The 27,760-nt window shown below is 44.8% G+C and overlaps 1 protein-coding gene across 2 annotated transcripts; it reads left to right on the top strand.

Moving 5' to 3' along the window:
* Positions 1-772: 772 nt before the first annotated feature.
* LOC112219532 (dysbindin) lies at positions 773-24,514 on the top strand. 2 transcript variants are annotated; one of them, XM_024380868.2, is made up of 4 exons: positions 773-1,300; positions 18,517-18,669; positions 23,393-23,536; positions 23,707-24,514. In XM_024380868.2, exons 1-4 carry the CDS (start codon positions 1,258-1,260, stop codon positions 23,967-23,969), a joined length of 603 nt encoding a protein of 200 aa, XP_024236636.1. In that variant the 5' UTR covers positions 773-1,257; the 3' UTR covers positions 23,970-24,514. The 2 variants fall into 2 exon arrangements, with proteins under 2 accessions (XP_024236636.1, XP_024236627.1); XM_024380859.2 differs by having other exon boundaries at positions 791-1,300; positions 23,393-23,542.
* The last annotated feature ends 3,246 nt before the right edge of the window (positions 24,515-27,760 follow it).

Genomic DNA, 27,760 nt, shown 5'->3' with positions numbered 1-27,760 from the left:
GCAGCATGTGTGTGCTTTCATTTGAAAGAATGCCACCTCACAGGAAAACATCCTATACAATAAACCCCCATTGATATTACAATTTATATACCATATAATTCAAGGCTAATTAAAGGCCTATATAAGGCCTATTCAAATCAAGCAAATAAAACATTTCATATTAGCTATTTAAATGCAGAATGATATATATTTACAACAGCTCAGGTTGCAATGAAAAGGAAACACATCTTTTGACCACTAGATGGTGTCAATTACTTTGATATTCACACAATGTTGTTGTACTGAGTGATCATTATTTCTGTATTTGCAGGCAATCACTATTGTCCCAGGCAACACATACATTTGATGGGACGGTACTACCCTTACATCTAAAATACCTACTGATACAATGCGGTATAAGTATAGTACGCTATCAAAACTGCCCTGCAATTAAGCAGGTAAGTATAATTTTAAGCTTTTACTTCTCTAAAGATTTCTTTAAAATAAAGATACATTTCTCGAAGAAATTGTTTTCAGTCTAGCTAAACCCAATAGGTTATTTTGGAGGTGTTGGCTTCTAATGCTATTTTTGTGATGAAAAATGGAATCTTTGCCATGAACTGAATTATACATGAAGCGCTGAAATCAACTGTTCCTCTGAAGAACAGTGTTTTGCTCTTTCAGAGGCAAGCCTAAAAGGAGATGTTGATTTGTTCAATAACATCAATACTATTCCATTAACGGCAAGAAGATCTTGTATCCTGTCGCATTGCATTAGGGACACAGAGGAGAAAGGAGAGAGGGAGAGAGAGAGAGAGGATGACAAAAATAACAAAAGCAAGTGTCTGTCTACTGACTTGGTATCTTCCACTGTTACATAAAGGACCCTGCACTCTCCCCTATCCACCTCTCTCACACCAAGCTCCTCCCCCTGTGAATGACCAATTGGTATGCTCCACAAAGCCCTAACCTGCTGTTCTCATCCAAATACTGTAGTTGACAGAGTAAGTTCACTCAGAGAGAAGGGTCCTGTACTGTTCCATAGAGAAAGGAGAGAGTGTGTTTGAGAGAGCCAGTGAGTTTCTTGGGAGTGCTTTGACTCTGTTTCTGTCCCAGGAGAGACGGAGGGAGATGAGTTGTTCTGCTGAGGCTCTGAAGGGCTGACTGTTCCCCACCCCATCTCATCTCTGTGCCTGACTGTGTGACCTGACCCTCCAGTCCTCCTCAACAGCACACCTAATCTGATTCTGCAGCTCTCTCTCCGAAGCTGCCAGCACCATGAGCTCGTCTGGGGCAAACCTCCACAACAAGCGTCTACCCTGTGAGTAACTTTAAAGCTTCTTTACCTTTCTTAAAAACTACTCGACTGTGTAGGACTTGGAAAGACTATGTCACAATGGGAATATTCCATAAGTCATTACAGATCATTTTAGTCATTTATTCTGTACTGTACTGTACTGTTAAAAACAAAACAAAAATCTATATACAGAAACTACTCGACTGTGTAGGACTTGGAAAGACTATGTCACAATGGGAATATTCCATAAGTCATTACAAATCATTTTAGTCATTTATTCTGTACTGTACTGTACTGTTAAAAATAAATAATAATCTATATACAGATGTGAGGCAGTTTTCTACAGCAGGAAAATAATCCTACAGCAACAGGAAATGTAAATTATTATGTGGATTGTAATTAACAGTTTTGTAGAGATAGATACATTTTTCATAGGGGAAAATAAACTGACATTTCAAAGTTGAAATTACAAACTTCAGAAGCTTTTTTAAACCTCAAATACACTACAGGTTTTACATTTCCTGCATTGCAGGACAGTTCTCCTGCAACAGGGTGATCAAATTAAGATCCTACATCTGTAGTTTCAATCACTGTAATCCCCTATTGCTGAGCAGAACGCTACATAGAGAAAATTCCTGTCCATATTTGGGTATCTGTAGTAGCTTTACAGACAGACAAACTCATTAAATATTTAGTGAAGAGAAACATAAACCAAGCCACAATGAACATAACCTGTTCAAGTAATTATGGGTGATTACTGATTCCTGTTGTTGATGTTGTTGTTGGTGTGTGTGTGTGTGTGTGTGTGCGTGTGTGTGTGTGCATTGAAAGCAAATAATATGTGTGTGTGTGTGTGTGTGTGTGTGTGTGTGTGTGTGTGTGTGTGTGTGTGCATTGAAAGCAAATAATGTGTGTGTGTGTGTGTGTGTGTGTGTGTGTGTGTGTGTGTGTGTGTGCATGGACACGTTGTCTGTTCAGCCGATGTGGTAGGGACCTGGTGTTTGTTGATGTTACTAAGGCTGTCATACTGTATGCTCTTTGCTAGCCAAATAAAGACTAGAATGGTGAATCATCCCCATGAGTAATGTACCATAATAACGCTTTAATCAGTGGGACTTTACTCAAGACGTTGAGGGTTCTTAAAGGGATACAGTATATTCTCATTTTGAATTGGGGCCTTAAAGACATCCAATGGTTTCACTGACATGAATCTCTAACTCCTAATGAGATTGTGTGTCTGTATCTATAGAGTGACTGCAGTGACATAGGGCTACAGACAGGCTGTCCTACAGACGAAGCTCTCACAGAGAAACACAGAAATGGGAAATTGAATTTGTCGCAATAGGGTCAGTCAGTCCGTGGCTAAATTTGATCAGACCATGACTGAGAGAGAAGACATCCGCTATCTATGGGTTGAGCGGTCCCAGTGCCCAGTGCCCTACCTGTAGGTTCTGTATTGTGTGGGAATGTTTTGTTTGGAGGGGCACAGTGGTATGTGTTGGCTTGGAGGACTGAACAGCTGTTGTCACACTGTTGAAATGTTACATGACAGGCTGGGAATGATTAAGTGAATGCGCAGTTCGTATTGAATGTACACCAGATAAGACATAACTGATTGCAAACACACAACTTATTCTCACATATTTTTTATGTTGTTGCGGACATGGATTTGTTGTGGTGCCAACCATGCTCGGTGATCATTGTGTGTCCCAGGTATCCCATTCAGGTATTCTACTCTTCACCAACCATGGTAGATCCCTTCCTTTTCTGACTGGACTAACCCCATTATATAGACTGGTGTCTCTCCCTGCAGCATTGCATGGAACTATCTGTTCCAGATCCTATCTGTTCCCCATGTATGCTGGTGGCTCACAGGATGGCTGCTGCCAGAGTGCTCATTTTAAACAGAGCCAGTCTCCCACTGAGGCAGACACAGCATAGTACATTTCTGAAAGGTGGTGCAGCCCACTGTTGGATGGAGAGGTGGCCACAACAAAATCCTCTGGATTTATTCTACCTGTACTAATATTACAGTATGACAGCAACAGCTGCAGTGTAGATAATGTAGTTTTTTTCCCCATGCATGGCTGACCAACAGCTTGATGAACACACAATATCCATGGATGCTGTGCACATGCAATGTCCCATGGTGTGTGTATATGTGCATGTGTGTGTATGTACATTATGTATGTGTACACACTACAGGCCTTGAATGACCCTCTGTTCATATCTATTTCCACTTAGATCTTTTAATCTACACAGCCTAAAACCTTAGGCCTAAAACCAAGGCCTAAAAGCAAGTCCTCCTAATTAGTTTGGATCAAATCTCCCATCATCCCATTCTCTGCTTGGTGAAAACAAGCCCTGGTTCAGACCAGGTATACTTGTTAATGCCTACAGCCATATTGTAGTTCACTAAATACAACAACACAGTTATTACTCATTATTGATAAATCTGTCAGCATGTGCTGGACCCACAAATCTCTTACACATCTCCCACATCAACACAGGTATCACAGGTATCATTAGTATTGTATGGGAAATACATAGTGGTTTGGTTTTTGGTCTTTGCTGTTCACCATGGACCCACGACGATAGTGCCAAACTACTCAGGCTCATGAGAAATACCAACATCAACAGAATAGATCAGTGTAAGGCCAGAACTATTCTATTGTGTCCAGCCAAACATTCCAGTGATGCTCTCCATTGATTTGAAAATAGCAATGTGGGCTATTCATCACAAAAAGAGGATGAGCAACAAAGAGGTTCCAGGAACACCAGGAAAGGTGAACAATGTGATAGTTGATGTGTTACCAAAGGGCATGATGAGTCATGATGGAGGGAACTCAGTTGACCAACAGTGTCACCCTATCAATGCTTTTAAGTACATCCGATCCCTCACAACACTCCAGATAAATTCTGCTCATTCATGGTGAGTGTAGTCTAATGGAGACGTCTCTCAGTTTTCAGCTTCTTGGCTTCAAAGTGGATGAGTGATCTGCTTATAGGCCACATAGAGGGCACTGGCATAGGAGACAGAGGCTGACTGACCCATAAATGGCACTATTGTCAGTCCGGAGTGTGCTGGGAGAGGAGAGATGATGTCATTGTAGTATTTACAGAGTGGGCATGTGGTGGTGCCAGTCTGTGATTCAACCCATTGCAAGCTCCCCACACACACACAGTCCAAACACACACATGCAACAATCACACACACACACGCACATGCACACGCACACGCACAAGCACACACACACACACACACACACACACACACACACACACACACACACACACACACACACACTGCTCAAACCTCAACATCAATAATTAACTCTCTTCGCAATTGGAACCAAGCCCAGATGGGAGGTTCAGGAGAGAGAGCAGGAGGATGAAAAAAGCCCAATAATAAACAGTGTAAACCAAAAAAACGACAAGAGGCATCTTCTACATAATTGTTAATGTTGTCATCTGTTTTATGAAAGGGAGGCTACTGCCTGCCACCCTGGTCAGTTTACATAGCCAGGGACAGTGCTTCACCTGCCAAACTTTCAATAAACAAAGTAATTGCACAGGGCTTCATATAATCTGATGTTGTTCTGAAGCATTTTCTATGTTGCTCCCTTATTTGCAACAATTGATCCAATAAACTTCCAGTTACCTAGAGGCAGTCATGGCCAGCTGATTATCTCCATAGTGCCAGCTTTTGCCAGCCACTAGACTGTTGAAAGTGGAATTTGATGATGAGAGAGCAGCGGAAAAGACATCCTCCTCAGCTAATGAGCCCCAATCAGAGTTGGCACATTCTTTCTCTAGGCTCTCCCTGCCTACTCATTATTTCTCTGGGCTCTCCCTGCCTACTCATTCTTTCTCTGGGCTCTCCCTGTCTACTCATTATTTCTCTGGGCTCTCCCTGTCTACTCATTCTTTCTCTAGGCTCTCCCTGTCTACTCATTCTTCTCTGGGCTCTCCCTGTCTACTCATTCTTCTCTGGGCTCTCCCTGTCTACACATTCTGCTCTGGGCTCTCCCTGTCTACTCATTCTTTCTCTGGGCTCTCCCTTTCTACTCATTCTTTCTCTGGGCTCTCCCTGTCTACTCATTCTTTCTCTGGGCTCTCCCTGTCTACTCATTCTTTCTCTGGGCTCTCCCTGTCTACGCATTCTTTCTCTGGGCTCTCCCTGTCTACTCATTATTTCTCTAGGCTCTCCCAGTCTACTCATTATTTCTCTGGGCTCTCCCTGTCTACTCATTCTTTCTCTGGGCTCTCCCTTTCTACTCATTCTTTCTCTGGGCTCTCCCTGTCTACTCATTCTTTCTCTGGGCTCTCCCTGTCTACTCATTCTTTCTCTGGGCTCTCCCTGTCTATGCATTCTTTCTCTGGGCTCTCCCTGTCTACTCATTATTTCTCTAGGCTCTCCCAGTCTACTCATTATTTCTCTAGGCTCTCCCTGTCTACTCCACACCTCATCTTTTTTATTCTCTTTTATATGTACATTCCTTCTTTTCACTTCCATTGAACTTTTTACTCTTTGGTTGACCTTTCTTATCTCACTCCTTTTAGTTTTTTTATCCACTTTTCCTCCCAACTTCTTCCCTCAAACACATCTCCAGAACAAGCGGTGAGATGGTGCATGTTGAAATACAATCCCTCCTCTTACCCTCCCACACACCCTCAGCAACATGTCCTGTCTTAAAGGTTAACCAGTCTCATCTTCCCCAGTCCCTAACAGCATTACGTCACGTATTGTTGGTCCTGATCAATCTGATCAGGAGTCACTGTCACTACCTGCTGTTGTCTCACTGCCTGGCAATGTGCCAGCAGATGATTCATCTCTTATCCTGAACAACATCTAACACTGATTACTGGTGCCATGTTGTCATCCTGTGAAAGAGAGAGAGAGATAGAGAGATAGCACAGGCTGTGCTCACCCCTCACTCTTTGTCTTCCACCGCAAGGAAACCTACATTTTCATGGCTGTGTCTTTGCAGTTTACTGTCAATTCCAAAGGATTATTTAAGTAGGATTACTTCATTATTTTGGAATTATTTAAGTAGGATTACTTAATTATTTTGGAAATTAACTCACTTTTATGAAACCACTTTTGCTTGGTGGTAAAGAATTCCCTGAAAATGACTCTGCCAAACTAGTTCATAATCAGTGTTTGCACTAAAGGAAGTGGCCATTCCCATAGGGTTTTTGTGTTGAGAGCTGCCTCCGCTGGGGAATGTGGGGAGGCCACAAACCAGCAGCCCCAGTGAAAGATCTAAAACCCAAAAGCAACTGGATCATCTAGAAAGCTAATCGTCCATGTTTTCTTCCCAAACACTGTTTGTCGTTCTGAGGCCAGCTCTTCCAGTCACAAGGCCATCAGCCCCTCAGCTCTCACTATCTCTGTATCTGACTAGCACTAAGGTCTAATGTGAGTATGATACAGAGAGGGAGAGAGGTCCCTGTTGGAAAGGACAGTGTGTTGATGATGTCATGGTGTACCCCTTCCTAACCTTCCCGACATGCCTATGGAGTAAAATAACTTCCTCTCACTGGCGTCATGTCTTTAGAATCAGGCCCAGGCCCACTCCCTTACAGCCCTGCTTTTGTGTTTGTCTGAAAGGGCTTTTTCTGTTTTTCCCGTCAGAGTGGAGGATCTGGGTTTGTCTTTGTGTGGGGAGGCAGAGTGGGAAAGCTGACACGTCCGGCTCTGTTCGAGTCCGGGTCATTCCACAAGTCCAGCTGGTACTGAGCCCTAATCCCACACTCTGTCCAACCCACAACTCATTCCCTGAGGGAGAGAGAGGGAGTGAGTAAAAACAACGGAAAAACCTTTCTGTAAGAAAGTCAGGTCAAACTTAAAGCCCTCTGACAATCTGCTTTCATCTGTTTTGTCCCAGTCTTCTCTCATCTGTGTCCCCCCTCTTCCTCCCTCCTGAATAGCCGCTCTGTGTTGCCCACTGGCTGCCACCCTGGATGGCTTGTGGTGTGAAGTGGGGGGTTTGGGTAAGGAATGGAGAATGACTGACCGGAAAAGTGATCTCAGCAATCGGAGACATTGTGACCCTGTCATTTTGTGACCCAGTTTTTTCCCTTGTGAAAAAGGGAACGGGTCAAAGGTAAAAAGGTCAGCTTTGAGTTCCCCAGACCTTATTGATAAAGGTGATTAGATGGTAACAAAATGAAATAGGAAAATCAATGGGAAGATTTGCATTGTTAACTACTCTCCCATTAGCTCATGTATAAGTCAGGTACCAGGCCTCTTAAGAAAATACATCAAGCACCAATCAATCAATGTCAACCTGGTTGTATGAACTATTGCACTAACATGAGGATGAGGAAAACACTGAGTGATCTAAAGTATGACCAAACTGCTGTTCTCCAAAACTGCCGCGACATACTGTACTGTTATCAGACTTTATTACTGTGATACACATTCAGACATCAGTCATGCAGCCAGTATTTTGAGATATACCTTGGCATGTTTTGATATTCCTCATATACCTGGCCTCAATTTCAGCTGGCATCTTGCTTTGTTAGCATGGCTCTCCATAATAAGAGAAGACGGGGGCATGTCTGATTGCATACGACCGTGACAAGAGAAAAAGGAGTCACTCCCTCCCCGCATGCCAAGTGTCAGCTCTGCTCTGAGCACACAGACCTCTCCAGTGACCTTGTTGAATGCAATCTATACCTGACATAGTAAAGCCACACTGGTCCATTGAGGTTTCTTTTTCTTTCTGCCTTTTTTGGGGGGGACAAATGTTAAGAGCTAACATACAGTTTGTATTGTAGTGCTATTGTGTCACAAGACAGCCTTTCTTATCTAACAATATCTAACACTTATCTTACATTAATACACTTACAGTTGAAGTCGGAAGTTAACATACACTTAGGTTGGAGTCATTAAAACTCATTTTTCAACCACTCCACAAATTTCTTGTTAATTAACAAACTGTCGTTTTGGCAAGTCGGTTAGGACATCTACATTGTGCATGACACAAGTACTTTACAACAATTGTTTACAGACAGATTATTTCACTTATAATTCAATATATCACAATTCCAGTGGGTATGAAGTTTACATACACTAAGTTGACTTTAACTTTAAACAGCTTGGAAAATTCCAGAAAATTATGTCATGGCTTCTTAGAAGCTTCTGATAGGCTAATTGACATAATTTGAGTCAATTGGAGGTGTACCTGTGGATGTATTTCAAGGCCTACCTTCAAACTCAGTGCCTTTTTGCTTGACACTATGGGAAAATCAAAAGAGATCAGCCAAATTGTAGACCTTCACAAGTCTGGTTCATCCTTGGGAGCAATTTCCAAATGCCTTAATGTACTTTGGTGTGAAAAGTGAAAATTTTGGCCCATTCCTCCTGACAGAGCTGGTGTAACTAAGTCAGGTTTGTAGGCCTACTTAACCACACACTCTTTTTCAGTTCTGCCCACAAATGTTCTATAGGATTGAGGTCAAGGCTTTGTGATGGCCACTCCAATACTTTGACTTTGTTGTCCTTAAGTCATTTTGCCACAACTTTGGAAGTATCCTTGGGGTCATTATCCATTTGGAAGACCCATTTGCTACCAAGCTTTAACTTCCTGACTGATGTCTTGAGATGTTGCTTCAATATATGCACATCATTTTCCTACCTCATGATGCCATCTATTTTGTGAAGTGCATCAGTCCCTCCTGCAGCAAAGAACCCCCACAACATGATGCTGTCACCCCCGTGCTTCACGGTTGGGATGGTGTTCTTTGGCTTGCAAGCCTCCCCCTTTTCCTCCAAACATAACGATGGTCATTATGGCCTAACAGTTCTATTTTTGTTTCATCAGACCAGAGGGAATTTCTCCAAAAAGTACAATCTTTGTCCCCATGTGCAGTTGCAACCCAAAGTCTGGCTTTTTAATGGCGTTTTGGAGCAGTGGCTTCTTCCTTGCTGAGCGGCCTTTTAAGTTATGTTGATATAGGACTCGTTTTACTGTGGATATAGATACTTTTGTACCTGTTTCCTCCAGAATCTTCACAAGGTCCTTTGCTGTTGTTCTGGGATTGATTTGCACTTTTTGCACCAAAGTACGTTCATCTCTAGGAGACAAAACGCGTCTCCTTCCTGAGCGGTATGACGGCTGTGTGGTCCCATGGTGTTTATACTTGCATACTATTGTTTGTACAGATGAACGTGGCACCTTCAGGTGTTTGGAAATTGCTCCCAAGGATGAACCAGACTTGTGAAGGTCTACAATTCTTTTTCTGTGGTCTTGGCTGATTTATTTTGATTTTCCCATGATGTCAAGCAGAGAGGCACTGAGCTTGAAATACATACACAGGTACACCTCCAATTGACTCAAATGACATCAATTAGCCTATCAGAAGCTTCTAAAGCCATGACATAATTTTGGGGAATTTTCCAAGCTGTTTCAAAGCACAGTTAACTTAGTGCATGTAAACTTCTGACCCACTGGAATTGTGATATAGTGAATTGTAAGTGACATAATCTGTCTGTCAACATTTGATGACAAATTACTTGTGTCATGCACAAATTAGATGTCCTAACTGACTTGCCAAAACTATAGTTTGTTAACAATACATTTGTGGATTGGTTGAAAAATGTGTTTTAATGACTCCAACCTAAGTGTATGTAAACTTCCGACTTCAAATGTATCTAATAGAACTCAAATGGTTTTCTTTAATGGAATTGTCTCTAATGTCAAACATGTAAAGTGTGGTGTACCGCAGGGCAGCTCTCTAGGCCCTCATCTCTTTTCTATTTTTACCAATATACTGCCACTGACATTAAACAAAGCATGTGTGTCCATGTAAGCTGATGATTCAACCATATCTGCATCAGCAACCACAGCTAATGAAGTCACTGAAACCCTTAACAAAGAGTTGCAGTCTGTTTTGGAATGGGTGGCCAGTAATAAACTGGTCCTGAACATCTCTAAAACTAAGAGCATTGAATTTGGTTCAAATCTTTCCCTAACAGCAGCTCTGGGAGATTTGTCCTTTAGAAAAAACAGAGTTGGAAATGACAATGGAAAAAGATCTAAGGATTGTGGACTGATTTTAATCACTTCATGGAAACAATTATGATGAGAGAGGAGGAGAAGGGAGAGGAGAGGGGATGAGAAGAGAAGAAAGCAAAGGAAATGTGAAAGTGCTTCAGGAGCGAAAGACATCTCTGTCATTATTTGGCCTTATTGCGTGCCTCAATTTAGCTGAATTGGTCAGATAGCTGCCTACATCACCGCAAGTTCCGTTAGAAAATAGATGTGACGGGTGAGGAAATTATGTTGCTCATTGTACCGAGTTAGAACTGGGCGGACCACCCACTGTATTTTAATTGGTTAGTTAGCTAGCTTTTCTTGAAGCATGCAAGACTAGCTTAGGGTTTTTTTGATATTTATTATTTATTTCCTTGAGTCCAGCTCAGACCCCCTCCATTACTGTGTGTTTGAAAAATAAACCTAAAGTTTCCATCCCCCCTAGACTGCAGGGTCAAATGGGTATGTAACAGTTATAAACAGACATAACTCATTGAATGTTTGGCAGGATGCAGCAGACTTCTCACCAGCTCTTTATTTTTTTGTCATTTTGGTTTTGTGCCTCTGGAGCGCTGAGAGTTTGCTTGGGCTGGTGTCAGAGGCTGTCCTCCACATGGATCAGTGTCTTAGTGTTTGCCCAGTGATTCCCAATGGTGCCCAGTGGTGCAGACAGACAGTCAGGCCCAGGGGGGTGAGGTGAAGACTTTCCTCTGCTGTCTCTCCTCCCCTTCCCGGATGGCCCCAGGACAGGGCTTTCAGACTGGGGGAGACAGGGAGTTGCTGTGACCGGCCTGCCTCCTTTTGTCACTAGACAGAGGGCTCCACAGGACCCATGGGAAGTTTGGGGCTGACACAGCAGACTGGACTGGGGAGACCTGTTGCCATTTTCAGACAGACTTAAATCGTTCTGCATACAAAGGAAAACCAGAAACACCATTGGTATTATCATTATACCATTTGCTTACTGTAATGTTAGAGAAGCATGGGCCAAACAAAAGCAACACTGCTTTAAGCGGTTCCTTGTCATGACTCAGCAAGGATTAAAACAAATTCAGCATTAAAGACGTTGTCACAGTGACAATACTATCAGACATCCACTTGGAGCTTGCAGCCCTGTGGTCGGAGGCCTAGTTCCTCTTCCCCCTATTATTATGTCTGCCCTGATACCTCTATCTGTCTTCAGCTTCTTACAGCCTCATTACTGCCTGAGGGTGATCAGTGATCACAGCACAGGCCACATAATCTTTACATTATTCCCAATTTAGATCAGGATTAAAAGCCTCATCCAATTAGCCCAATCCCTGCCTGTATATTCTCACTATGCCTAAATCCCCAGACAGTTTTGTTCTGTAGGAGGTCAATATATGGATGTGGTGAGAGGAAAGAGAGAGGGCAATTCATGTATTAACACTTACAGAACTGTGCTGAAAGCCCCAATGTAGCCTATGTCAGTCTGCTGGGTGTAGGCTACTGTCATGACTCTCCTGTGAAGATCTGAAGGATCAGGTTACAGTAGGTCTGCTCTACAGAAGTTGGCCGTTTTATGATGGTCGTAAATACCTTGTAGAAACTTTTCCTTTGCGCTTTGCAGGAGGGGAAAGAAACCTCTTTGTTACAAGGAGATTCCTTCTGCCAAAGTGGTAACATCAAAAGGTTGAATAATGAAACAATATTTCTATAATCCAAACCAAACTGTTGGAATGGTCCGTGGGTACTGAAAGAACAATTATGTCAGATCAGTTGTTGTTTTGGGATCTCATTAAGGACGGTATAACAACATAACTGTATCTCTGAATGTGTATATTTCCCAGTTATCAGATTTACATCTAAATGTTGTGGAACTTATGTGATTAAATATTCAACTATTTGTGAGAAGATGAAATGTGATGCTAGCCTTCTAAATTAGAATTGTTTTTCTTATAAAGGTTTTAACCAGTCAGTGACCACACCCACGTGAGCGCAGATATTATGTCGGCATCATGGAATGCCCCTTTTTCCAGAGTTTATAAATGGACTCTAATGAAATTTACATTAGACCAGAAAAAGTGAGGACGCAGTCCACACGCTGAAATGGTTGCCATTTAAATGGAGACCAGTGTCACGCCCTGGTCAAAGTATTTTGTGTTTATCTTTATGTATTTGGTCAGGCCAGGGTGTGGCATGGGGTTTTTGTATTGTGGTGTGTTTGTCTTGGGGTTTTGGTGGTGGTATTGGGATTGTAGCTTAGTGGGTTGTCTAGCAAGGTCTATGGCTGTCTGGAGTGGTTCTCAATCAGAGGCAGGTGCTTATCGTTGTCTCTGATTGGGAACCATATTTAGGCAGCCATATTCTTTGAGTTTGTCGTGGGTGATTGTCCTTAGTGTCCTATGTGTACTCGTTGTTAGTTTGCACCAGATAGGCTGTTTCGGTTTCGTTTATTGTTTTTTTGTAAGTTCGTGTTTCTTTGTTATATTAAACATGGATCGCAATCGACACGCTGCAGTTTGGTCCGACTCTCTTTCATCACCACTAGAAAACCGTTACAGAATCACCCACCACCAACGGACCAAGCGGCGTGTCAACAGGCAGGAGCAGCCGAAAAGGAGATGCTCACCAAGGATTTCTGGTCATGGGAGGAGATCTTCGACGGGAGAGGACCCTGGGCTAAACCAGGGAGTGTAGCCGCCCAAAGGAGCAACAGGAGAAGAGGCAACAGAGGCAGCAGCAGCAGGAGCAGCAGCAGCTACAGTGGGAGAGGTTGCACCACCTGGAGTTATGGACATGGGAGGAGGAATTGGACGGAAAAGGACCCTGGAATGAGCCTGGAGATTATTGTCGCCCCAAAGCCGAGCTGGAGGCAGCAAAAGCAGAGAGGCGGCATTATGAGGAGCTAGCACGGCAGAGCGGATGGAAGCCCGAGAGTCAGCCCCAAAATTTCTTGGGGGCTTACAGGGAGTATGGCTATGCCAGGTAGGAGACCTGCGCAAACTCCCTGTGCTTACCGGGGGCTGGAGAGACCGGGCAGGCACCGTGTTATGCTGTGGAGCGCACGGTGTCTCCAGTGCGGGTGCACAGCCCGGTTCGGTATATTCCAGCTCCTCGTATCGGCCGGGCTAGAGTGGGCATCGAGCCAGGTAAGGTTGGGCAGGCTCGGTGCTCAAGAGCTCCAGTGCGCCTGCACGGTCCGGTCTATCCAGTACCACCTCCACACCCCAGCCCTCCGGTAGCAGCTCCCCGCACCAGGCTTCCTGTGCGTGTCCTCGATCCAGTACCACCAGTTCCAGCACCACGCACCAGGCCTTCAGTGTGCCTCGCCTGTTCAGCGCAGCCAGCGCTTTTCTCCTCTCCTGCGCTGCTGGAGTCTCCCGCCTGTTTAACGCAGCCAGAGCCTTCCTCCTCTACAGCGCTGCCGGAGTCTTCCGCCTGTTTAGCGCAGCCAGAGCCTTCCTCCGACACAGCGCTGCAGGAGTCTCCCGCCTGTTCAGCGCAGCCAGAGCTGCCAGTCTGCATGAAGCAGCCAGAGCTGTCAGTCTGCATGGAGCAGTCAGAGCTGTCAGTCTGCATGGAGCAGTCAGAGCTGTCAGTCTGCATGGAGCAGTCAGAGCTGTCAGTCTGCATGGAGCAGCCAGAGCTGTCAGTCTACATGAAGCAGCCCGAGCTGCCAGTCTGCATGAAGCAGCCAGTCTACATGGAGCAGCCAGAGCTGTCAGTCTACATGAAGCAGCCCGAGCTGCCAGTCTGCATGAAGCAGCCAGTCTACATGGAGCAGCCAGAGCTGTCAGTCCGCATGGAGCAGCCAGAGCTGTCAGTCCGCATGGAGCAGCCAGAGCTGTCAGTCTGCATGGAGCAGCCAGAGCTGTCAGTCCGCATGGAGCAGCCAGAGCTGTCAGTCTACATGAAGCAGCCCGAGCTGCCAGTCTGCATGAAGCAGTCAGTCTACATGGAGCAGCCAGAGCTGTCAGTCCGCATGGAGCAGCCAGAGCTGTCAGTCTACATGAAGCAGCCCGAGCTGCCAGTCTGCATGAAGCAGCCAGTCTACATGGAGCAGCCAGAGCTGTCAGTCTGCATGAAGCAGCCAGAGCTGTCAGTCTGCATGGAGCAGCCAGTCTGCATGGAGCAGCCAGTCTGCACGGAGCTGTCAGTCTGCACGGAGCTGTCAGTCTGCACGGAGCTGTCAGTCTGTAAGGAGCTGCCAGTCTGCAAGGAGCTGCCAGTCTGCAAGGAGCTGCCAGTCTGCATGAAGCAGCCAGTCTACATGGAGCAGCCAGAGCTGTCAGTGTACATGAAGCAGCCCGAGCTGCCAGTCTGCATGAAGCAGCCAGTCTACATGGAGCAGCCAGAGCTGTCAGTCCGCATGAAGCAGCCAGAGCTGTCAGCCAGCATGGAGCAGCCAGAGCTGTCAGTCTGCATGGAGCAGCCAGAGCTGTCAGTCCGCATGGAGCAGCCAGAGCTGTCAGTCTGCATGGAGCAGCCAGAGCTGTCAGCCCATGGAGCAGCCAGTCTGCATGAAGCAGCCAGTCTGCATGAAGCAGCCATACATAGAGCAGCCAGAGCTGCCAGTCTGCATGAAGCAGCCAGAGCTGTCAGTCTGCATGGAGCAGTCAGAGCTGTCAGCCTATATGGAGCAGCTAGTGCCGCCAGTCTGCCCAGCGCCGCCAGTGCCCCCGTCTGCCCAGCATCGCCAGTCTGCCCAGCGCCATCAGTCTGCCCAGCATCGCCAGTCTGCCCAGCATCGCCAGTCTGCCCAGCATCGCCAGTCTGCCCAGCATCGCCAGTCTGCCCAGCACCGCCAGTCTGCCCAGCGTCGTCAGTCTGCCCAGTGTCGTCAGTCTGCCCAGCACCGCCAGTCTGCCCAGCGTCGCCAGTCTGCCCAGCGTCGCCAGTCTGCCCGGCGCCGCCAGTCTGCCCGGCGCCGCCAGTCTGCCCGGCGCCGCCGGTCTGCCCAGCATCGCCAGTCTGCCAGACTCTTCCAGATCTGCCAGTCAGCCAGACTCTTCCAGATCTGCCAGTCAACCAGACTCTTCCAGATCTGCCAGTCAACCAGACTCTTCCAGATCTGCCAGTCAACCAGACTCTTCCAGATCTGCCAGTCAACCAGACTCTTCCAGATCTGCCAGTCAACCAGACTCTTCCAGATCTGCCAGTCAACCAGACTCTTCCAGATCTGCCAGTCAGCCAGGATCTGCCAGTCAGCCAGGATCTGCTGAAACCACCAGCCAGCCAGGAGCTGGTAGATCTATCTACCTGCCTGAGCTTCCTCTCACTCCTGAGCTTCCTCTCACTCCTGAGCTTCCTCTCACTCCTGAGCTTCCTCTCACTCCTGAGCTTCCTCTCACTCCTGAGCTTTCTCTCACTCCTGAGCTTTCTCTCACTCCTGAGCTTTCTCTCACTCCTGAGCTTTCTCTCACTCCCGAGCTTCCCCTCAGTCCCGAGCTGCCTCGGTCCCGAGCTGTCCTTCAGTCCCGATCTGTTCCTCAGTCCAGTGGGGTTCTGGGTGAGGACTACTAGGCCATGGTCGGCGGCGAGGGTGGACTATCCAGGGACGAAGGGAGAGGGGACTAAGACATTAAAGGAGTGGGGTCCACGTCCCCGCGCCGGAGCCGCCACCATGGACAGACGCCCACCCGGACCCTCCCTATTGTTTTGAGGTGCGTTCGGGAGTCCGCACCTTAGGGGGGTTCTGTCACGCCCTGGTCAAAGTATTTTGTGTTTATCTTTATGTATTTGGTCAGGCCAGGGTGTGGCATGGGGTTTTTGTATTGTGGTGTGTTTGTCTTGGGGTTTTGGTGGTGGTATTGGGATTGTAGCTTAGTGGGTTGTCTAGCAAGGTCTATGGCTGTCTGGAGTGGTTCTCAATCAGAGGCAGGTGCTTATCGTTGTCTCTGATTGGGAACCATATTTAGGCAGCCATATTCTTTGAGTTTGTCGTGGGTGATTGTCCTTAGTGTCCTATGTGTACTCGTTGTTAGTTTGCACCAGATAGGCTGTTTCGGTTTCGTTTATTGTTTTTTTGTAAGTTCGTGTTTCTTTGTTATATTAAACATGGATCGCAATCGACACGCTGCAGTTTGGTCCGACTCTCTTTCATCACCACTAGAAAACCGTTACAACCAGTTACGTGCAGCTCCAGCTGACTACGTTACAAATGGTTAAGAAAATTAACATATTAGAACAAGCAGGCGGACGGTGTTGAACTGGATGTTACGAATGGTTACACTCTACAAGACCAGCGGGGCCAACAGTGTGAGCTGAAAGGTACAAAATGGTTATAAACTCTCGAAGAAGAAGACTACACAGGAACATTCAGTCTGCAGCTGTTTGAGTACTTCAGTCTAGTAAACTCGACCGAGTTTTGAAAGATCCATTCTAACAAGCACTTCCTCTGGAAGATACGTTCTAACAGACACCTGAAACCAAGAAGCTATGACTACAAAAGACATGGTGACCTCTGGAAGGACAACCAGAGACTTACACAACCCAGAGTTTCTGTCCACTTACTCCCCGTAGATGGATCGAGTGTTTTCAACAGAGAGAAGGCAAAGACATACACATGAAAATGTACATTGCAATTATTTTGAATGAGCGGCCGTTCATGTGCAAAGTATTCACATTTCCATGAGCATAGTTATCAGCTGTATGTATGTTAGTGGAATTCCGTTGTCTCTTCCTTTTCCTCTCTTTAGAATCCTCCATTTTGTGTAACAAGCCATCATATCGGTTTAGTCCACTAGGGACTTTTCATTGCATTGGGTAGTAATCAATGTGTAAGCTATCCTGTTTGTGTGTTAATGTAGTTCTGTGTGATTATTTAGTTAGTAATCAACAATTAAGCCAATTTGATCCAGGCTGCATCACATCTGGCAGTGATTGGGAGTCCCATAGGGCGGCGCACAATTGGCCCAGCGTCACCTGGGTTTGGCGGGGCAGGACGTCATTGTAAATAAGAATCTGTTCTTAACTGACTTGCCTAGTTAAATAAAGGTTAAATAAAACTAAACTAAAACAATTTTATATCGCTGATTCATCATTTATGATAGGGTTCGTGCAGATATCCAAGAGTTTTGCGACATTCAGAATGAGACGGAAGGTAAATAAGAATTAATTAATTGACTTTAGAGTTTAGTCAGGAGATAGTAACTTGTTAAATCACTTTTCCCGTGGTGCCCCAGACTACTTAACTAATAGTTATATGATTAATTTAATCGCATAATAATTGAATGTGAATGTGGTATGTAATTATTTTATAAAATAACAGTCAAACACGTTAATGATAGTCAAGACACGACACTACCCATCACTTTATGATCTCACAGTACTTGTTCCATATTGCTTCGCTAACCCATTAATGAGTGTGTTTACAGATTGAGTTATATGTTAACAGTGGAAGAAGACTTATTGACATCTGTATACATGATGTGTTCAGGGAGCCCACCATAAAAAGGTGATGAAAACTGGAGGGTGGTTTACTCTGTGCCCAGAACACACTGGCATTCTTCAGTTCATTCTGGGTTCTTGCATTTATCTTTCCTCTCTCCCTGTGTATACACTTCAGTGTTGTCCGCTCCCCTGGCTCTAGCAGCACTCTGCTTTATTACAATGGTTCTGATGAGGTGGAAAATATGATTGCATTCTGTCCTAAACAAGATTAATCTAGTAGGGGAATTGACAGCTGGCCTTTGTAAAGCAATTGGTGGGTGTGGAGGGATTGAATATAGTACACTACGGTAAAGTGTGAATATCATATATATTGATCTACATCTCTCTGGCCATCCACACTGGTCAGGTAAGTTATGGACCTGCAACAGTAAAAGCATTAGCTGTATCTGGATTGAAACAGAATACATGGAGCTGTGGAGTTGATGTTTTTGAATCCCAGTGGATTGTCAATTGCATATTCTACATGAACAAAGGTATGATATGGGTTACAGGATCAATAATCAATCATATTTCAACGTAAGGCATCAGTATGAAATGTTGTACAGACCTGTGCTATGATGCTAAAAGTGTCTGTTACACTTGGTTATACCAAGTCTGCAAGAGGATATGAAAAGCCTAAAATTCTCAACCCCAGAATCTGAGATGACAGTTTCTTGTTCCCATGGCTCATTGTTGCCCCCTTCTGGTTATTGTTTGTTACAGATTTGGGGGAAGTGTTGATTCTGCATACCTGTTAGACTAGAGTTTCTGACTGATATGTTCTGTTGTTCTATGTTCCAGCGGAGACAGAGCATGCTCAAAGAGTCCCAGAATTGGACTCAGCCCAGCAGCTGAAACTGAGAGAGAGACAGCGCTTCTTTGAAGAGGTATTTCAGCACGATGTGGACGTCTACCTGTCCTCTGCCCATCTGCATATTCATGACTATAAGAGACGTGAGTGCAATCGGCATCACACACATGTATGCACACATGTACCCTGACCCTAATCTAAGCTTCATGTCCATACCCCAGCTCAACCATTACCCTAACCCTAGATTTAACTACACAACCTTCAAGTTCTCTCTTTCTCTCTCTCAATCAAATAGATTTTTTTGGGCAAGGGAAACATGTTTATATTGCCAAAGCAAGTGAAAAAGAAACTAAAGTGAGATAAATAATAAAAAATGAACAGTAAACATTACACTCACAAAAGTTACAAAGGAATAGACATTCCAAATGGCATATTATGGCTATGCGCTCTCTTGCTTTCCGAAATGAGTTCCTTTTGCATCCCTTTGATATTTTAAGTAGAAATGTTGAATTGTAAAATGCCTGTTAAAATAGACCACATGGAAAATTCAATAAATCCTATTTTTTTTATTCTTAAAAAACATTTTTTTACATGACTAGACTTGCTAAAGTGCCAAAATTCAGAGTTTTGACATGCATCCTCTATGACTTCTAGGAAGATTTTAACCAACTTAACCCCAACATTTCTCCAGGTTTTCACCGTCATTGTAAAGCCCTAGCTATTTTGTTGTCAAAGTCATTTCTGAAGATGATTAATTTGAAGGTAAAAAAAACATTTCAAAGTCAAATCATAGTGTAAAGCAGGTGAGCTTGTTCTACTCCTTTTGGCCATTTTCTGGTGTTTTGTGGTGGAAAACTGAGCGGGTCGAGCATAACACGTCAGCACTGTTAGCCGTAGATAGAAGGCAAAAAATGTTTTAACAATGTACATTTTTTTGTGAAGCTTGCATTTACATACCCATCCCTGTTGCACACAACAAGCTTCCATTCCTCCTGTCTCAAGGGTATTTGGGGCTGAATTAAGATGACGTCGTCTACTCTTCAAATCAAATCAAATCAAATCAAATCAAATTTTATTTGTCACATACACATGGTTAGCAGATGTTAATGCGAGTGTAGCGAAATGCTTGTGCTTCTAGTTCCGACAATGCAGTAATAACGAGCAAGTAATCTAACTAACAATTCCAAAAAAAAAAAAAAACTACTGTCATACACAGTGTAAGGGGATAAAGAATATGTACATAAGGATATATGAATGAGTGATGGTACAGAGCAGCATAGGCAAGATACAGTAGATGATATTGAGTACAGTATATACATATGAGATAAGTATGTAAACCAAGTGGCATAGTTAAAGTGGCTAGTGATACATGTATTACATAAGGATGCAGTCGATGATATAGAGTACAGTATCAACGTATGCATATGAGATGAACAATGTAGGGTAAGTAACATTATATAAGGTAGCATTGTTTAAAGTGGCTAGTGATATATTTACATCATTTCACATCAATTCCCATGATTAAAGTGGCTGGAGTAGAGTCAGTGTCATTGACAGTGTGTTGGCAGTAGCCACTCAATGTTAGTGGTGGCTGTTTAACAGTCTGATGACCTTGAGATAGAAGCTGTTTTTCAGTCTCTCGGTCCCAGCTTTGATGCACCTGTACTGACCTCGCCTTCTGGATGGCAGCGGGGTGAACAGGCAGTGGCTCGGGTGGTTGATGTCCTTGATGATCTTTATGGCCTTCCTGTAGCATCGGGTGGTGTAGGTGTCCTGGAGGGCAGGTAGTTTGCCCCCGGTGATGCGTTGTGCAGACCTCACTACCCTCTGGAGAGCCTTACGGTTGAGGGCGGTGCAGTTGCCATACCAGGCGGTGATACAGCCCGCCAGGATGCTCTCGATTGTGCATCTGTAGAAGTTTGTGAGTGCTTTTGGTGACAAGCCGAATTTCTTCAGCCTCCTGAGGTTGAAGAGGCGCTGCTGCGCCTTCCTCACGATGCTGTCTGTGTGAGTGGACCAATTCAGTTTGTCTGTGATGTGTATACCGAGGAACTTAAAACTTGCTACCCTCTCCACTACTGTTCCATCGATGTGGATGGGGGGGTGTTCCCTCTGCTGTTTCCTGAAGTCCACAATCATCTCCTTAGTTTTGTTGACGTTGAGTGTGAGGTTATTTTCCTGACACCACACTCCGAGGGCCCTCACCTCCTCCCTGTAGGCCGTCTCGTCGTTGTTGGTAATCAAGCCTACCACTGTTGTGTCGTCCGCAAACTTGATGATTGAGTTGGAGGCGTGCATGGCCACGCAGTCGTGGGTGAACAGGGAGTACAGGAGAGGGCTCAGAACGCACCCTTGTGGGGCCCCAGTGTTGAGGATCAGCGGGGAGGAGATGTTGTTGCCTACCCTCACCACCTGGGGGCGGCCCGTCAGGAAGTCCAGTACCCAGTTGCACAGGGCGGGGTCGAGACCCAGGGTCTCGAGCTTGATGACGAGCTTGGAGGGTACTATGGTGTTGAATGCCGAGCTGTAGTCGATGAACAGCATTCTCACATAGGTATTCCTCTTGTCCAGATGGGTTAGGGCAGTGTGCAGTGTGGTTGAGATTGCATCGTCTGTGGACCTATTTGGGCGGTAAGCAAATTGGAGTGGGTCAAGGGTGTCAGGTAGGGTGGAGGTGATATGGTCCTTGACTAGTCTCTCAAAGCACTTCATGATGACGGATGTGAGTGCTACAGGGCGGTAGTCGTTTAGCTCAGTTACCTTAGCTTTCTTGGGAACAGGAACAATGGTGGCCCTCTTGAAGCATGTGGGAACAGCAGACTGGTATAGGGATTGATTGAATATGTCCGTAAACACACCGGCCAGCTGGTCTGCGCATGCTCTGAGGGCGCGGCTGGGGATGCCGTCTGGGCCTGCAGCCTTGCGAGGGTTAACACGTTTAAATGTCTTACTCACTTCGGCTGCAGTGAAGGAGAGACCGCATGTTTCCGTTGCAGGCCGTGTCAGTGGCACTGTATTGTCCTCAAAGCGGGCAAAAAGTTATTTAGTCTGCCTGGGAGCAAGACATCCTGGTCCGTGACTGGGCTGGGTTTCTTCCTGTAGTCCGTGATTGACTGTAGACCCTGCCACATACCTCTTGTGTCTGAGCCGTTGAATTGAGATTCTACTTTGTCTCTGTACTGGCGCTTAGCTTGTTTGATAGCCTTGCGGAGGGAATAGCTGCACTGTTTGTATTCAGTCATGTTACCAGACACCTTGCCCTGATTAAAAGCAGTGGTTCGTGCCTTCAGTTTCACACGAATGCTGCCATCAATCCACGGTTTCTGGTTAGGGAATGTTTTAATCGTTGCTATGGGAACGACATCTTCAACGCACGTTCTAATGAACTCGCACACCGTATCAGCGTATTCGTCAATGTTGTTGTCTGACGCAATACGAAACATCTCCCAGTCCACGTGATGGAAGCAGTCTTGGAGTGTGGAGCTTGGTCGGACCAGCGTTGGACAGACCTCAGCGTGGGAGCTTCTTGTTTTAGTTTCTGTCTGTAGGCAGGGATCAACAAAATGGAGTCGTGGTCAGCTTTTCCGAAAGGGGGCGGGGCAGGGCCTTATATGCGTCGCGGAAGTTAGAGTAACAATGATCCAGGGTCTTTCCACCCCTGGTTGCGCAATCGATATGCTGATAAAATTTAGGGAGTCTTGTTTTCAGATTAGCCTTGTTAAAATCCCCAGCTACAATGAATGCAGCCTCCGGATAAATCGTTTCCAGTTTGCAGAGAGTTAAATAAAGTTCGTTCAGAGCCATCGATGTGTCTGCTTGGGGGGATATATACGGCTGTGATTATAATCGAAGAGAATTCTCTTGGTAGATAATGCGGTCTACATTTGATTGTGAGGAATTCTAAATCAGGTGAACAGAAGGATTTGAGTTCCTGTATGTTTCTTTCATCACACCATGTCACGTTAGTCATAAGGCATACGCCCCGCCCCTCTTCTTACCAGAAAGATGTTTGTTTCTGTCGGCGCGATGCGTGGAGAAACCCGTTGGCTGCACCGCTTCGGATTGCGTCTCTCCAGTTAGCCATGTTTCCGTGAAGCAAAGAACGTTACAGTCTCTGATGTCCCTCTGGAATGCTACCCTTGCTCGGATTTCATCAACCTTGTTGTCAAGAGACTGGACATTGGCAAGAAGAATGCTAGGGTGTGGTGCACGATGTGCCCGTCTCCGGAGTCTGACCAGAAGACCGCTTCGTTTCCCTCTTTTTCTGAGTCGTTTTTTTTTTTTTTGGGTCGCTGCATGTGATCCACTCGGTTACACTGGTTGTAAGGCAGAACACAGGATCCGCATCGCGAAAAACATATTCTTGGTCGTACTGATGGTGAGTTGACGCTGATCTTATATTCAGTAGTTCTTCTCGGCTGTATGTAAAGAAACCTAAGATGACCTGGGGTACTAGTGTAAGAAATAACACGTAAAAAAACAAAAAACTGCATAGTTTCCTAGGAACGCGAAGCGAGGCGGCCATCTCTGTCGGCGCCGGAAATTAAGGTCATCCCTGTTACTTTATTACGGTCATCCCTGTTACTTTATTTGGCACTTAATTGTCACTTACTACTTACTATACTATGTTTTTTTAAACCTACTGAGATGGGGAAAATAGTTTGTCATTAAGTGAACATGTGCTTTTTATGACAACGTTAAAATCAGGTGAAATAAAATGTTTATTTCCCACCAAGTTAAACTACTCGAAAGGCATCTAATCGGTGGAACAACACTACTAAATGTTGCTAAACATTTCCTTAGAGACGTAAAGCTGACATACAGTAAATGCCTCTAATCAACCACGTTTGTCTCTTGTGTTGTTAGCTCCCATTGGCAGCGTCTCGTCCATGGAGGTAAATGTGGACATGCTGGAGCAGATGGACCTTACGGACATCTCTGACCAGGAGGCCCTGGATGTCTTCCTCAACTCTGGGGGGGATGAGGGGGTGCTGGCCTCCCCTCTGCCAGGTAAAGGTGAGTGGAGGGGAGACTCGCATCTGAGGCAGTCCCGTGTTGATAGTGTAGTATTTGGCAGTCTAGGCTTTGTCCCTCCCCTATACTAGCTGGCAACATTAACTGCAACACTGAGTGCAGCATTGATAATCTGTGGCCTAACATCCCTTTCATTTCACCCACAGTAGTTCATGGCAACAACAACAACAACAATGAGGTCATCAGCCAGGGACGCTCTCCCCACAACACAGGTGGTTGTGTGGGGAAGTCCCGCATGTCCTCCACCTCCTCCACTTCCTCCACCAACAGCCAGAACACCAATGAGGATGGAAGGGAAACCCCTGTAGTCCAATCAGATGATGAGGATGTGAATGTCGGCACACTCTTGCTGATGGGATCAACCCCAGGGAAAGATGAGGAGAAGGATCGGCCCATCTTCTCTTCATAGAGGCCTTGCTTCACTTCCAATATTCACTAACATTTTGGACATACTGGTGCTGACAATTATCACTGAAACGGGACACTCACACACAGAGGTGTTTCATGGACTGGCAACTATCACTATCACAACATTTTCTTTACCCTTCATTTAGTGTTGTCTGAACTGTAAATATAAGGCCAAATCTTCTCAAAGCTTGCTGATCTCCATATATACTTCTGGCATATAGATAACAAGATATTTATTTTTATTTCCTCATTTGAGATTCTAGTAGAGTCTGGCGACCTGTGATACGGACATTTGAGGAAGTACATTCCTGTGTGTACTCTACAGCCAGGATATGTACATAATAGAGTTGTGAAATATGCAACCATGTAAGCATGCTTTACTGTACTACAGACAGGGATTTACAATTGTGCAATTACACACGCAAAAACATTCTTTAGAGAGTAACTGCAATGCTGAGTTAATCTGGCCCTTAGTTCCCGTATTCCTCAAAATGTTGAACCAATCCCAAAACACCTGCCACAAATAAAAACTAAGGATGTACTGTATATATTGCATAGTGTTGCTTTCATTTTGATATATACAGTGCATTCGGAATTCAGACCCCCTTCCCCTTTTCCACATTTTGTAATGTTACAGCCTTATCCTAAAATGTATTAAATAAAACAAATATTCATCAATCTACACACGATATCCCATAATGACAAAGTGAAAAAAAAAATGAAATCTTTGCAAATGTATGAAAAAAATAAACAGAAATAACTTATTTACATAAGCATTCAGACCATTTGCTATGAGACTCTAAATTGAACTCAGGTGCATCCTGTTTCTATTGATCATCCTTGAGATAAGTCCACCTGTGGTAAATTCAATTGACTGGACATTATTTGGTAACGCACACACTTGTCTATATAAGGCCACACAGTTGACAGTGCATGTCAGAGCAAAAACCAAACCATGAGGTCGAAGGAATTGTCCGTAGAGCTCCGAGATAGGATTGTGTCGAGGCACCGATATGGGGAAGGGCACCAAAACATTTCTGAAGCATTGAAGGTCCCCAAGAACACAGTTGACTCCATCATTCCTAAATGGATAAGTTTGGAACCACCAAGACTGGCTGGGCGGCAAGCTCTAGGAACAATCTGAGTAATCGGGGGTGAAGGGCCAGGGTCAGGAAGGTGACCATAGACCCGATGGCCACTCTAACAGAGCTCCAGAGTTCCTCTGTGGAGATGAGAGAACCTTTCAGAAGGGCAACCATCTTTGCAGCACTTCACCAATCAGGCCTTTAAGGTAGAGACGGATGCCTTTCCTCAGTAAAAGACACATGACACCCTACTTGTAGTTTGCCTAAAGGCACCTAAAGGACTCTCAGACCATGAGAAACAAGATTCTCTGGTTTGACGATACCAAGATCAAACTTTTAGCCCTGAATGCCAAGCGTTACATCTGGAGGAAACCTGGCAACATCCCTACGGTGAAGCATGGTGGTGGCAGCATGTTGTGAGGATGTTTTTCAGCGGCAGGGACTGGGAGACTAGTCAGGATTGAGGGAAAGATGAACGGTGCAAAGTACAGAGAGATCCTTGATGAAAACTTGCTCCAGAGCACTCAGGACCTCAGACTGGGGAACGGTTCACCTTCTAACAGGACAACAACCCTAAGCACACAGCCAAGACAACACAGGAGTGGCTTCGGGACAAGTTTCTGAATGTCCTTGTGTGGACCAGCCAGAGCCCAGACTTGAACCCGATCAAACATCTCTGGAGAGACCTGAAAATAGCTGTGCAGTGACGCTCCCCATCCAACCTGACAGATTTTGAGAGGAACAGCAGAGAAGAGTGGGAGAAAGTACTTTGCGATTAACGAACGAATACACTGAGTGTATAAAAAATTAGGAACACCTTCCTAATATTGAGTTGCACCCCTTTTGCCCTCAGAACAGCCTCAATTCGTTGGGCATGGACTCTACAAGGTGTCGATAAGCATTCCACAGGGATGCTGGCCCATGTTGAATCCAATACTACCTATAGTTGCGTCAAGTTGGCTGGATGTCCTTTGGTTGGTGGACCATTATTGATTCACACGGTAAACTGTTGAGCATGAAAATCCCAGCAACATTGCAGTTCTTGACACACTAAAACCAGTGTGCCTGGCACCTACAACCATACTCCATTCAAAGGCACTTTTGCCTTGCCCATTCACACCTTCTGAATGGCACACACAATCCATGTCTCATGTGTTTCAAGGCTTAAAAATCCTTCTTTAACCTCTCTCCTCCCCTTCATCTACACAAGGGATGGGCAACTTTGATGGGGTGGGGGCCACAAAAAAACGGAACTCATCATGAGGGGCCGCAGTGGCTTGTGGGCCATGGGGCGGAGAGAGGATTTAGCAATTTTACAACTCATGTCATGCAATTCTACTCATTTTGCCATCGGCGCAGAGAAAACTTTGCAGTTTAAAATCAAAATTCCTGAAGTTCTACATATTTTGTCAAGGGAGGAGGCTAATGTTTTCAGTTTTTAATATTATAACTGATGATCAATGGGCCCTATGCCAGTGGGTAATTCGACCATGCTTACTAAAAGTTTAGATAGCTGGCTGCTAGGCCTATCCCCAATCTACACTGATTGAGGTCAATTTAACAGGTGACATCAATAAGGGATCATTGCTTTCACCTGGATTCACCTGGTGTTTTGTACACTCAGTGAAGGGAGTTACTGCCTTCAATACATGTAAAATTGTTACCTGGGTCATGTTTAGCACACCACACTGTGCTAAAACAATTGTAAAAACATCAACTACAGTGTGCCCTACTACACATGACCCCGATGATACCCAAAACGTATAGGAAGACACCAGATTTAACCTACAGTAGCACAGTAGTAGACTAATTACTCAAATAACAACATATAATAATTCAGAAGCGTCAGCGTAAATTTAATCTTTGGATTTGACTCCATAATTTTTACTTTGAATCTTTGGCAGGTTCTTCAAAAATACTGTATGACCTTATCTTCAAGTTGCCTAATTATGTCTTAAAGTTCTCTCAATATATTCTCCTCACCTCCTCCTAAAGGCCTCCTCTTTCTCTCTCTCACACACTCATACATGAATGCACACACATATGCACACATATGAGGCTCTGTGTGTATTACATGAAAGGCAGCATTTCCTGTCGGTGCTCAGGACCTGCCAGATGTTATCACACTCTCCCCTAGCTGGTCATCCAGCTGTTGTGTCTGGCTTTACCATGACATCGGTCATATTTATCTCTACTGAGCTATGAAGTGATGGTACTGATTTGGTATCTTGTAATTTCTTAAATGACCTGAATATGCCGTTAGCAAAGTGTATACTCTGCACATTCTGCACTTATTTTATCAGAGTTTGAAATCGACTATTGATGTAAGCTTGAACTTTAATGTATTCTACGTACTATTCTAATTTAGAAAGGGTATCTATGCTGTTCTGCAATGTTGACCCCACATATTATATTAAGATGTGAATGGTTTGCTATGATTTATTTTTATTTTTATGTATGCACTCTACTGTCAGTCACTCTGGATAACATTAACTTATAAAATGTAAATGTAGAATTATGAATCACATACAGTAAACATACAACATTGTTAATTTGTGATGTTCAGGACAGGCTTACTACAGTGTTACTGACTCCTTTCAGGAAGGACCCATTACCACAGAATCTTCATGATACTCTTTAGGGTCAGTTAAAAGCTTGTAAAGGAGAGGTGTATCCAATTGCTGACGTCTGTCTTAAACCATCCTGC

Source organism: Oncorhynchus tshawytscha, linkage group LG02, assembly GCF_018296145.1.
Source record: "Oncorhynchus tshawytscha isolate Ot180627B linkage group LG02, Otsh_v2.0, whole genome shotgun sequence".
Lineage (NCBI taxonomy): Eukaryota > Metazoa > Chordata > Actinopteri > Salmoniformes > Salmonidae > Oncorhynchus > Oncorhynchus tshawytscha.
The sequence above is the reverse complement of the archived record's forward strand: the minus strand, read 5'-3'. Positions and strand labels throughout refer to the sequence as shown.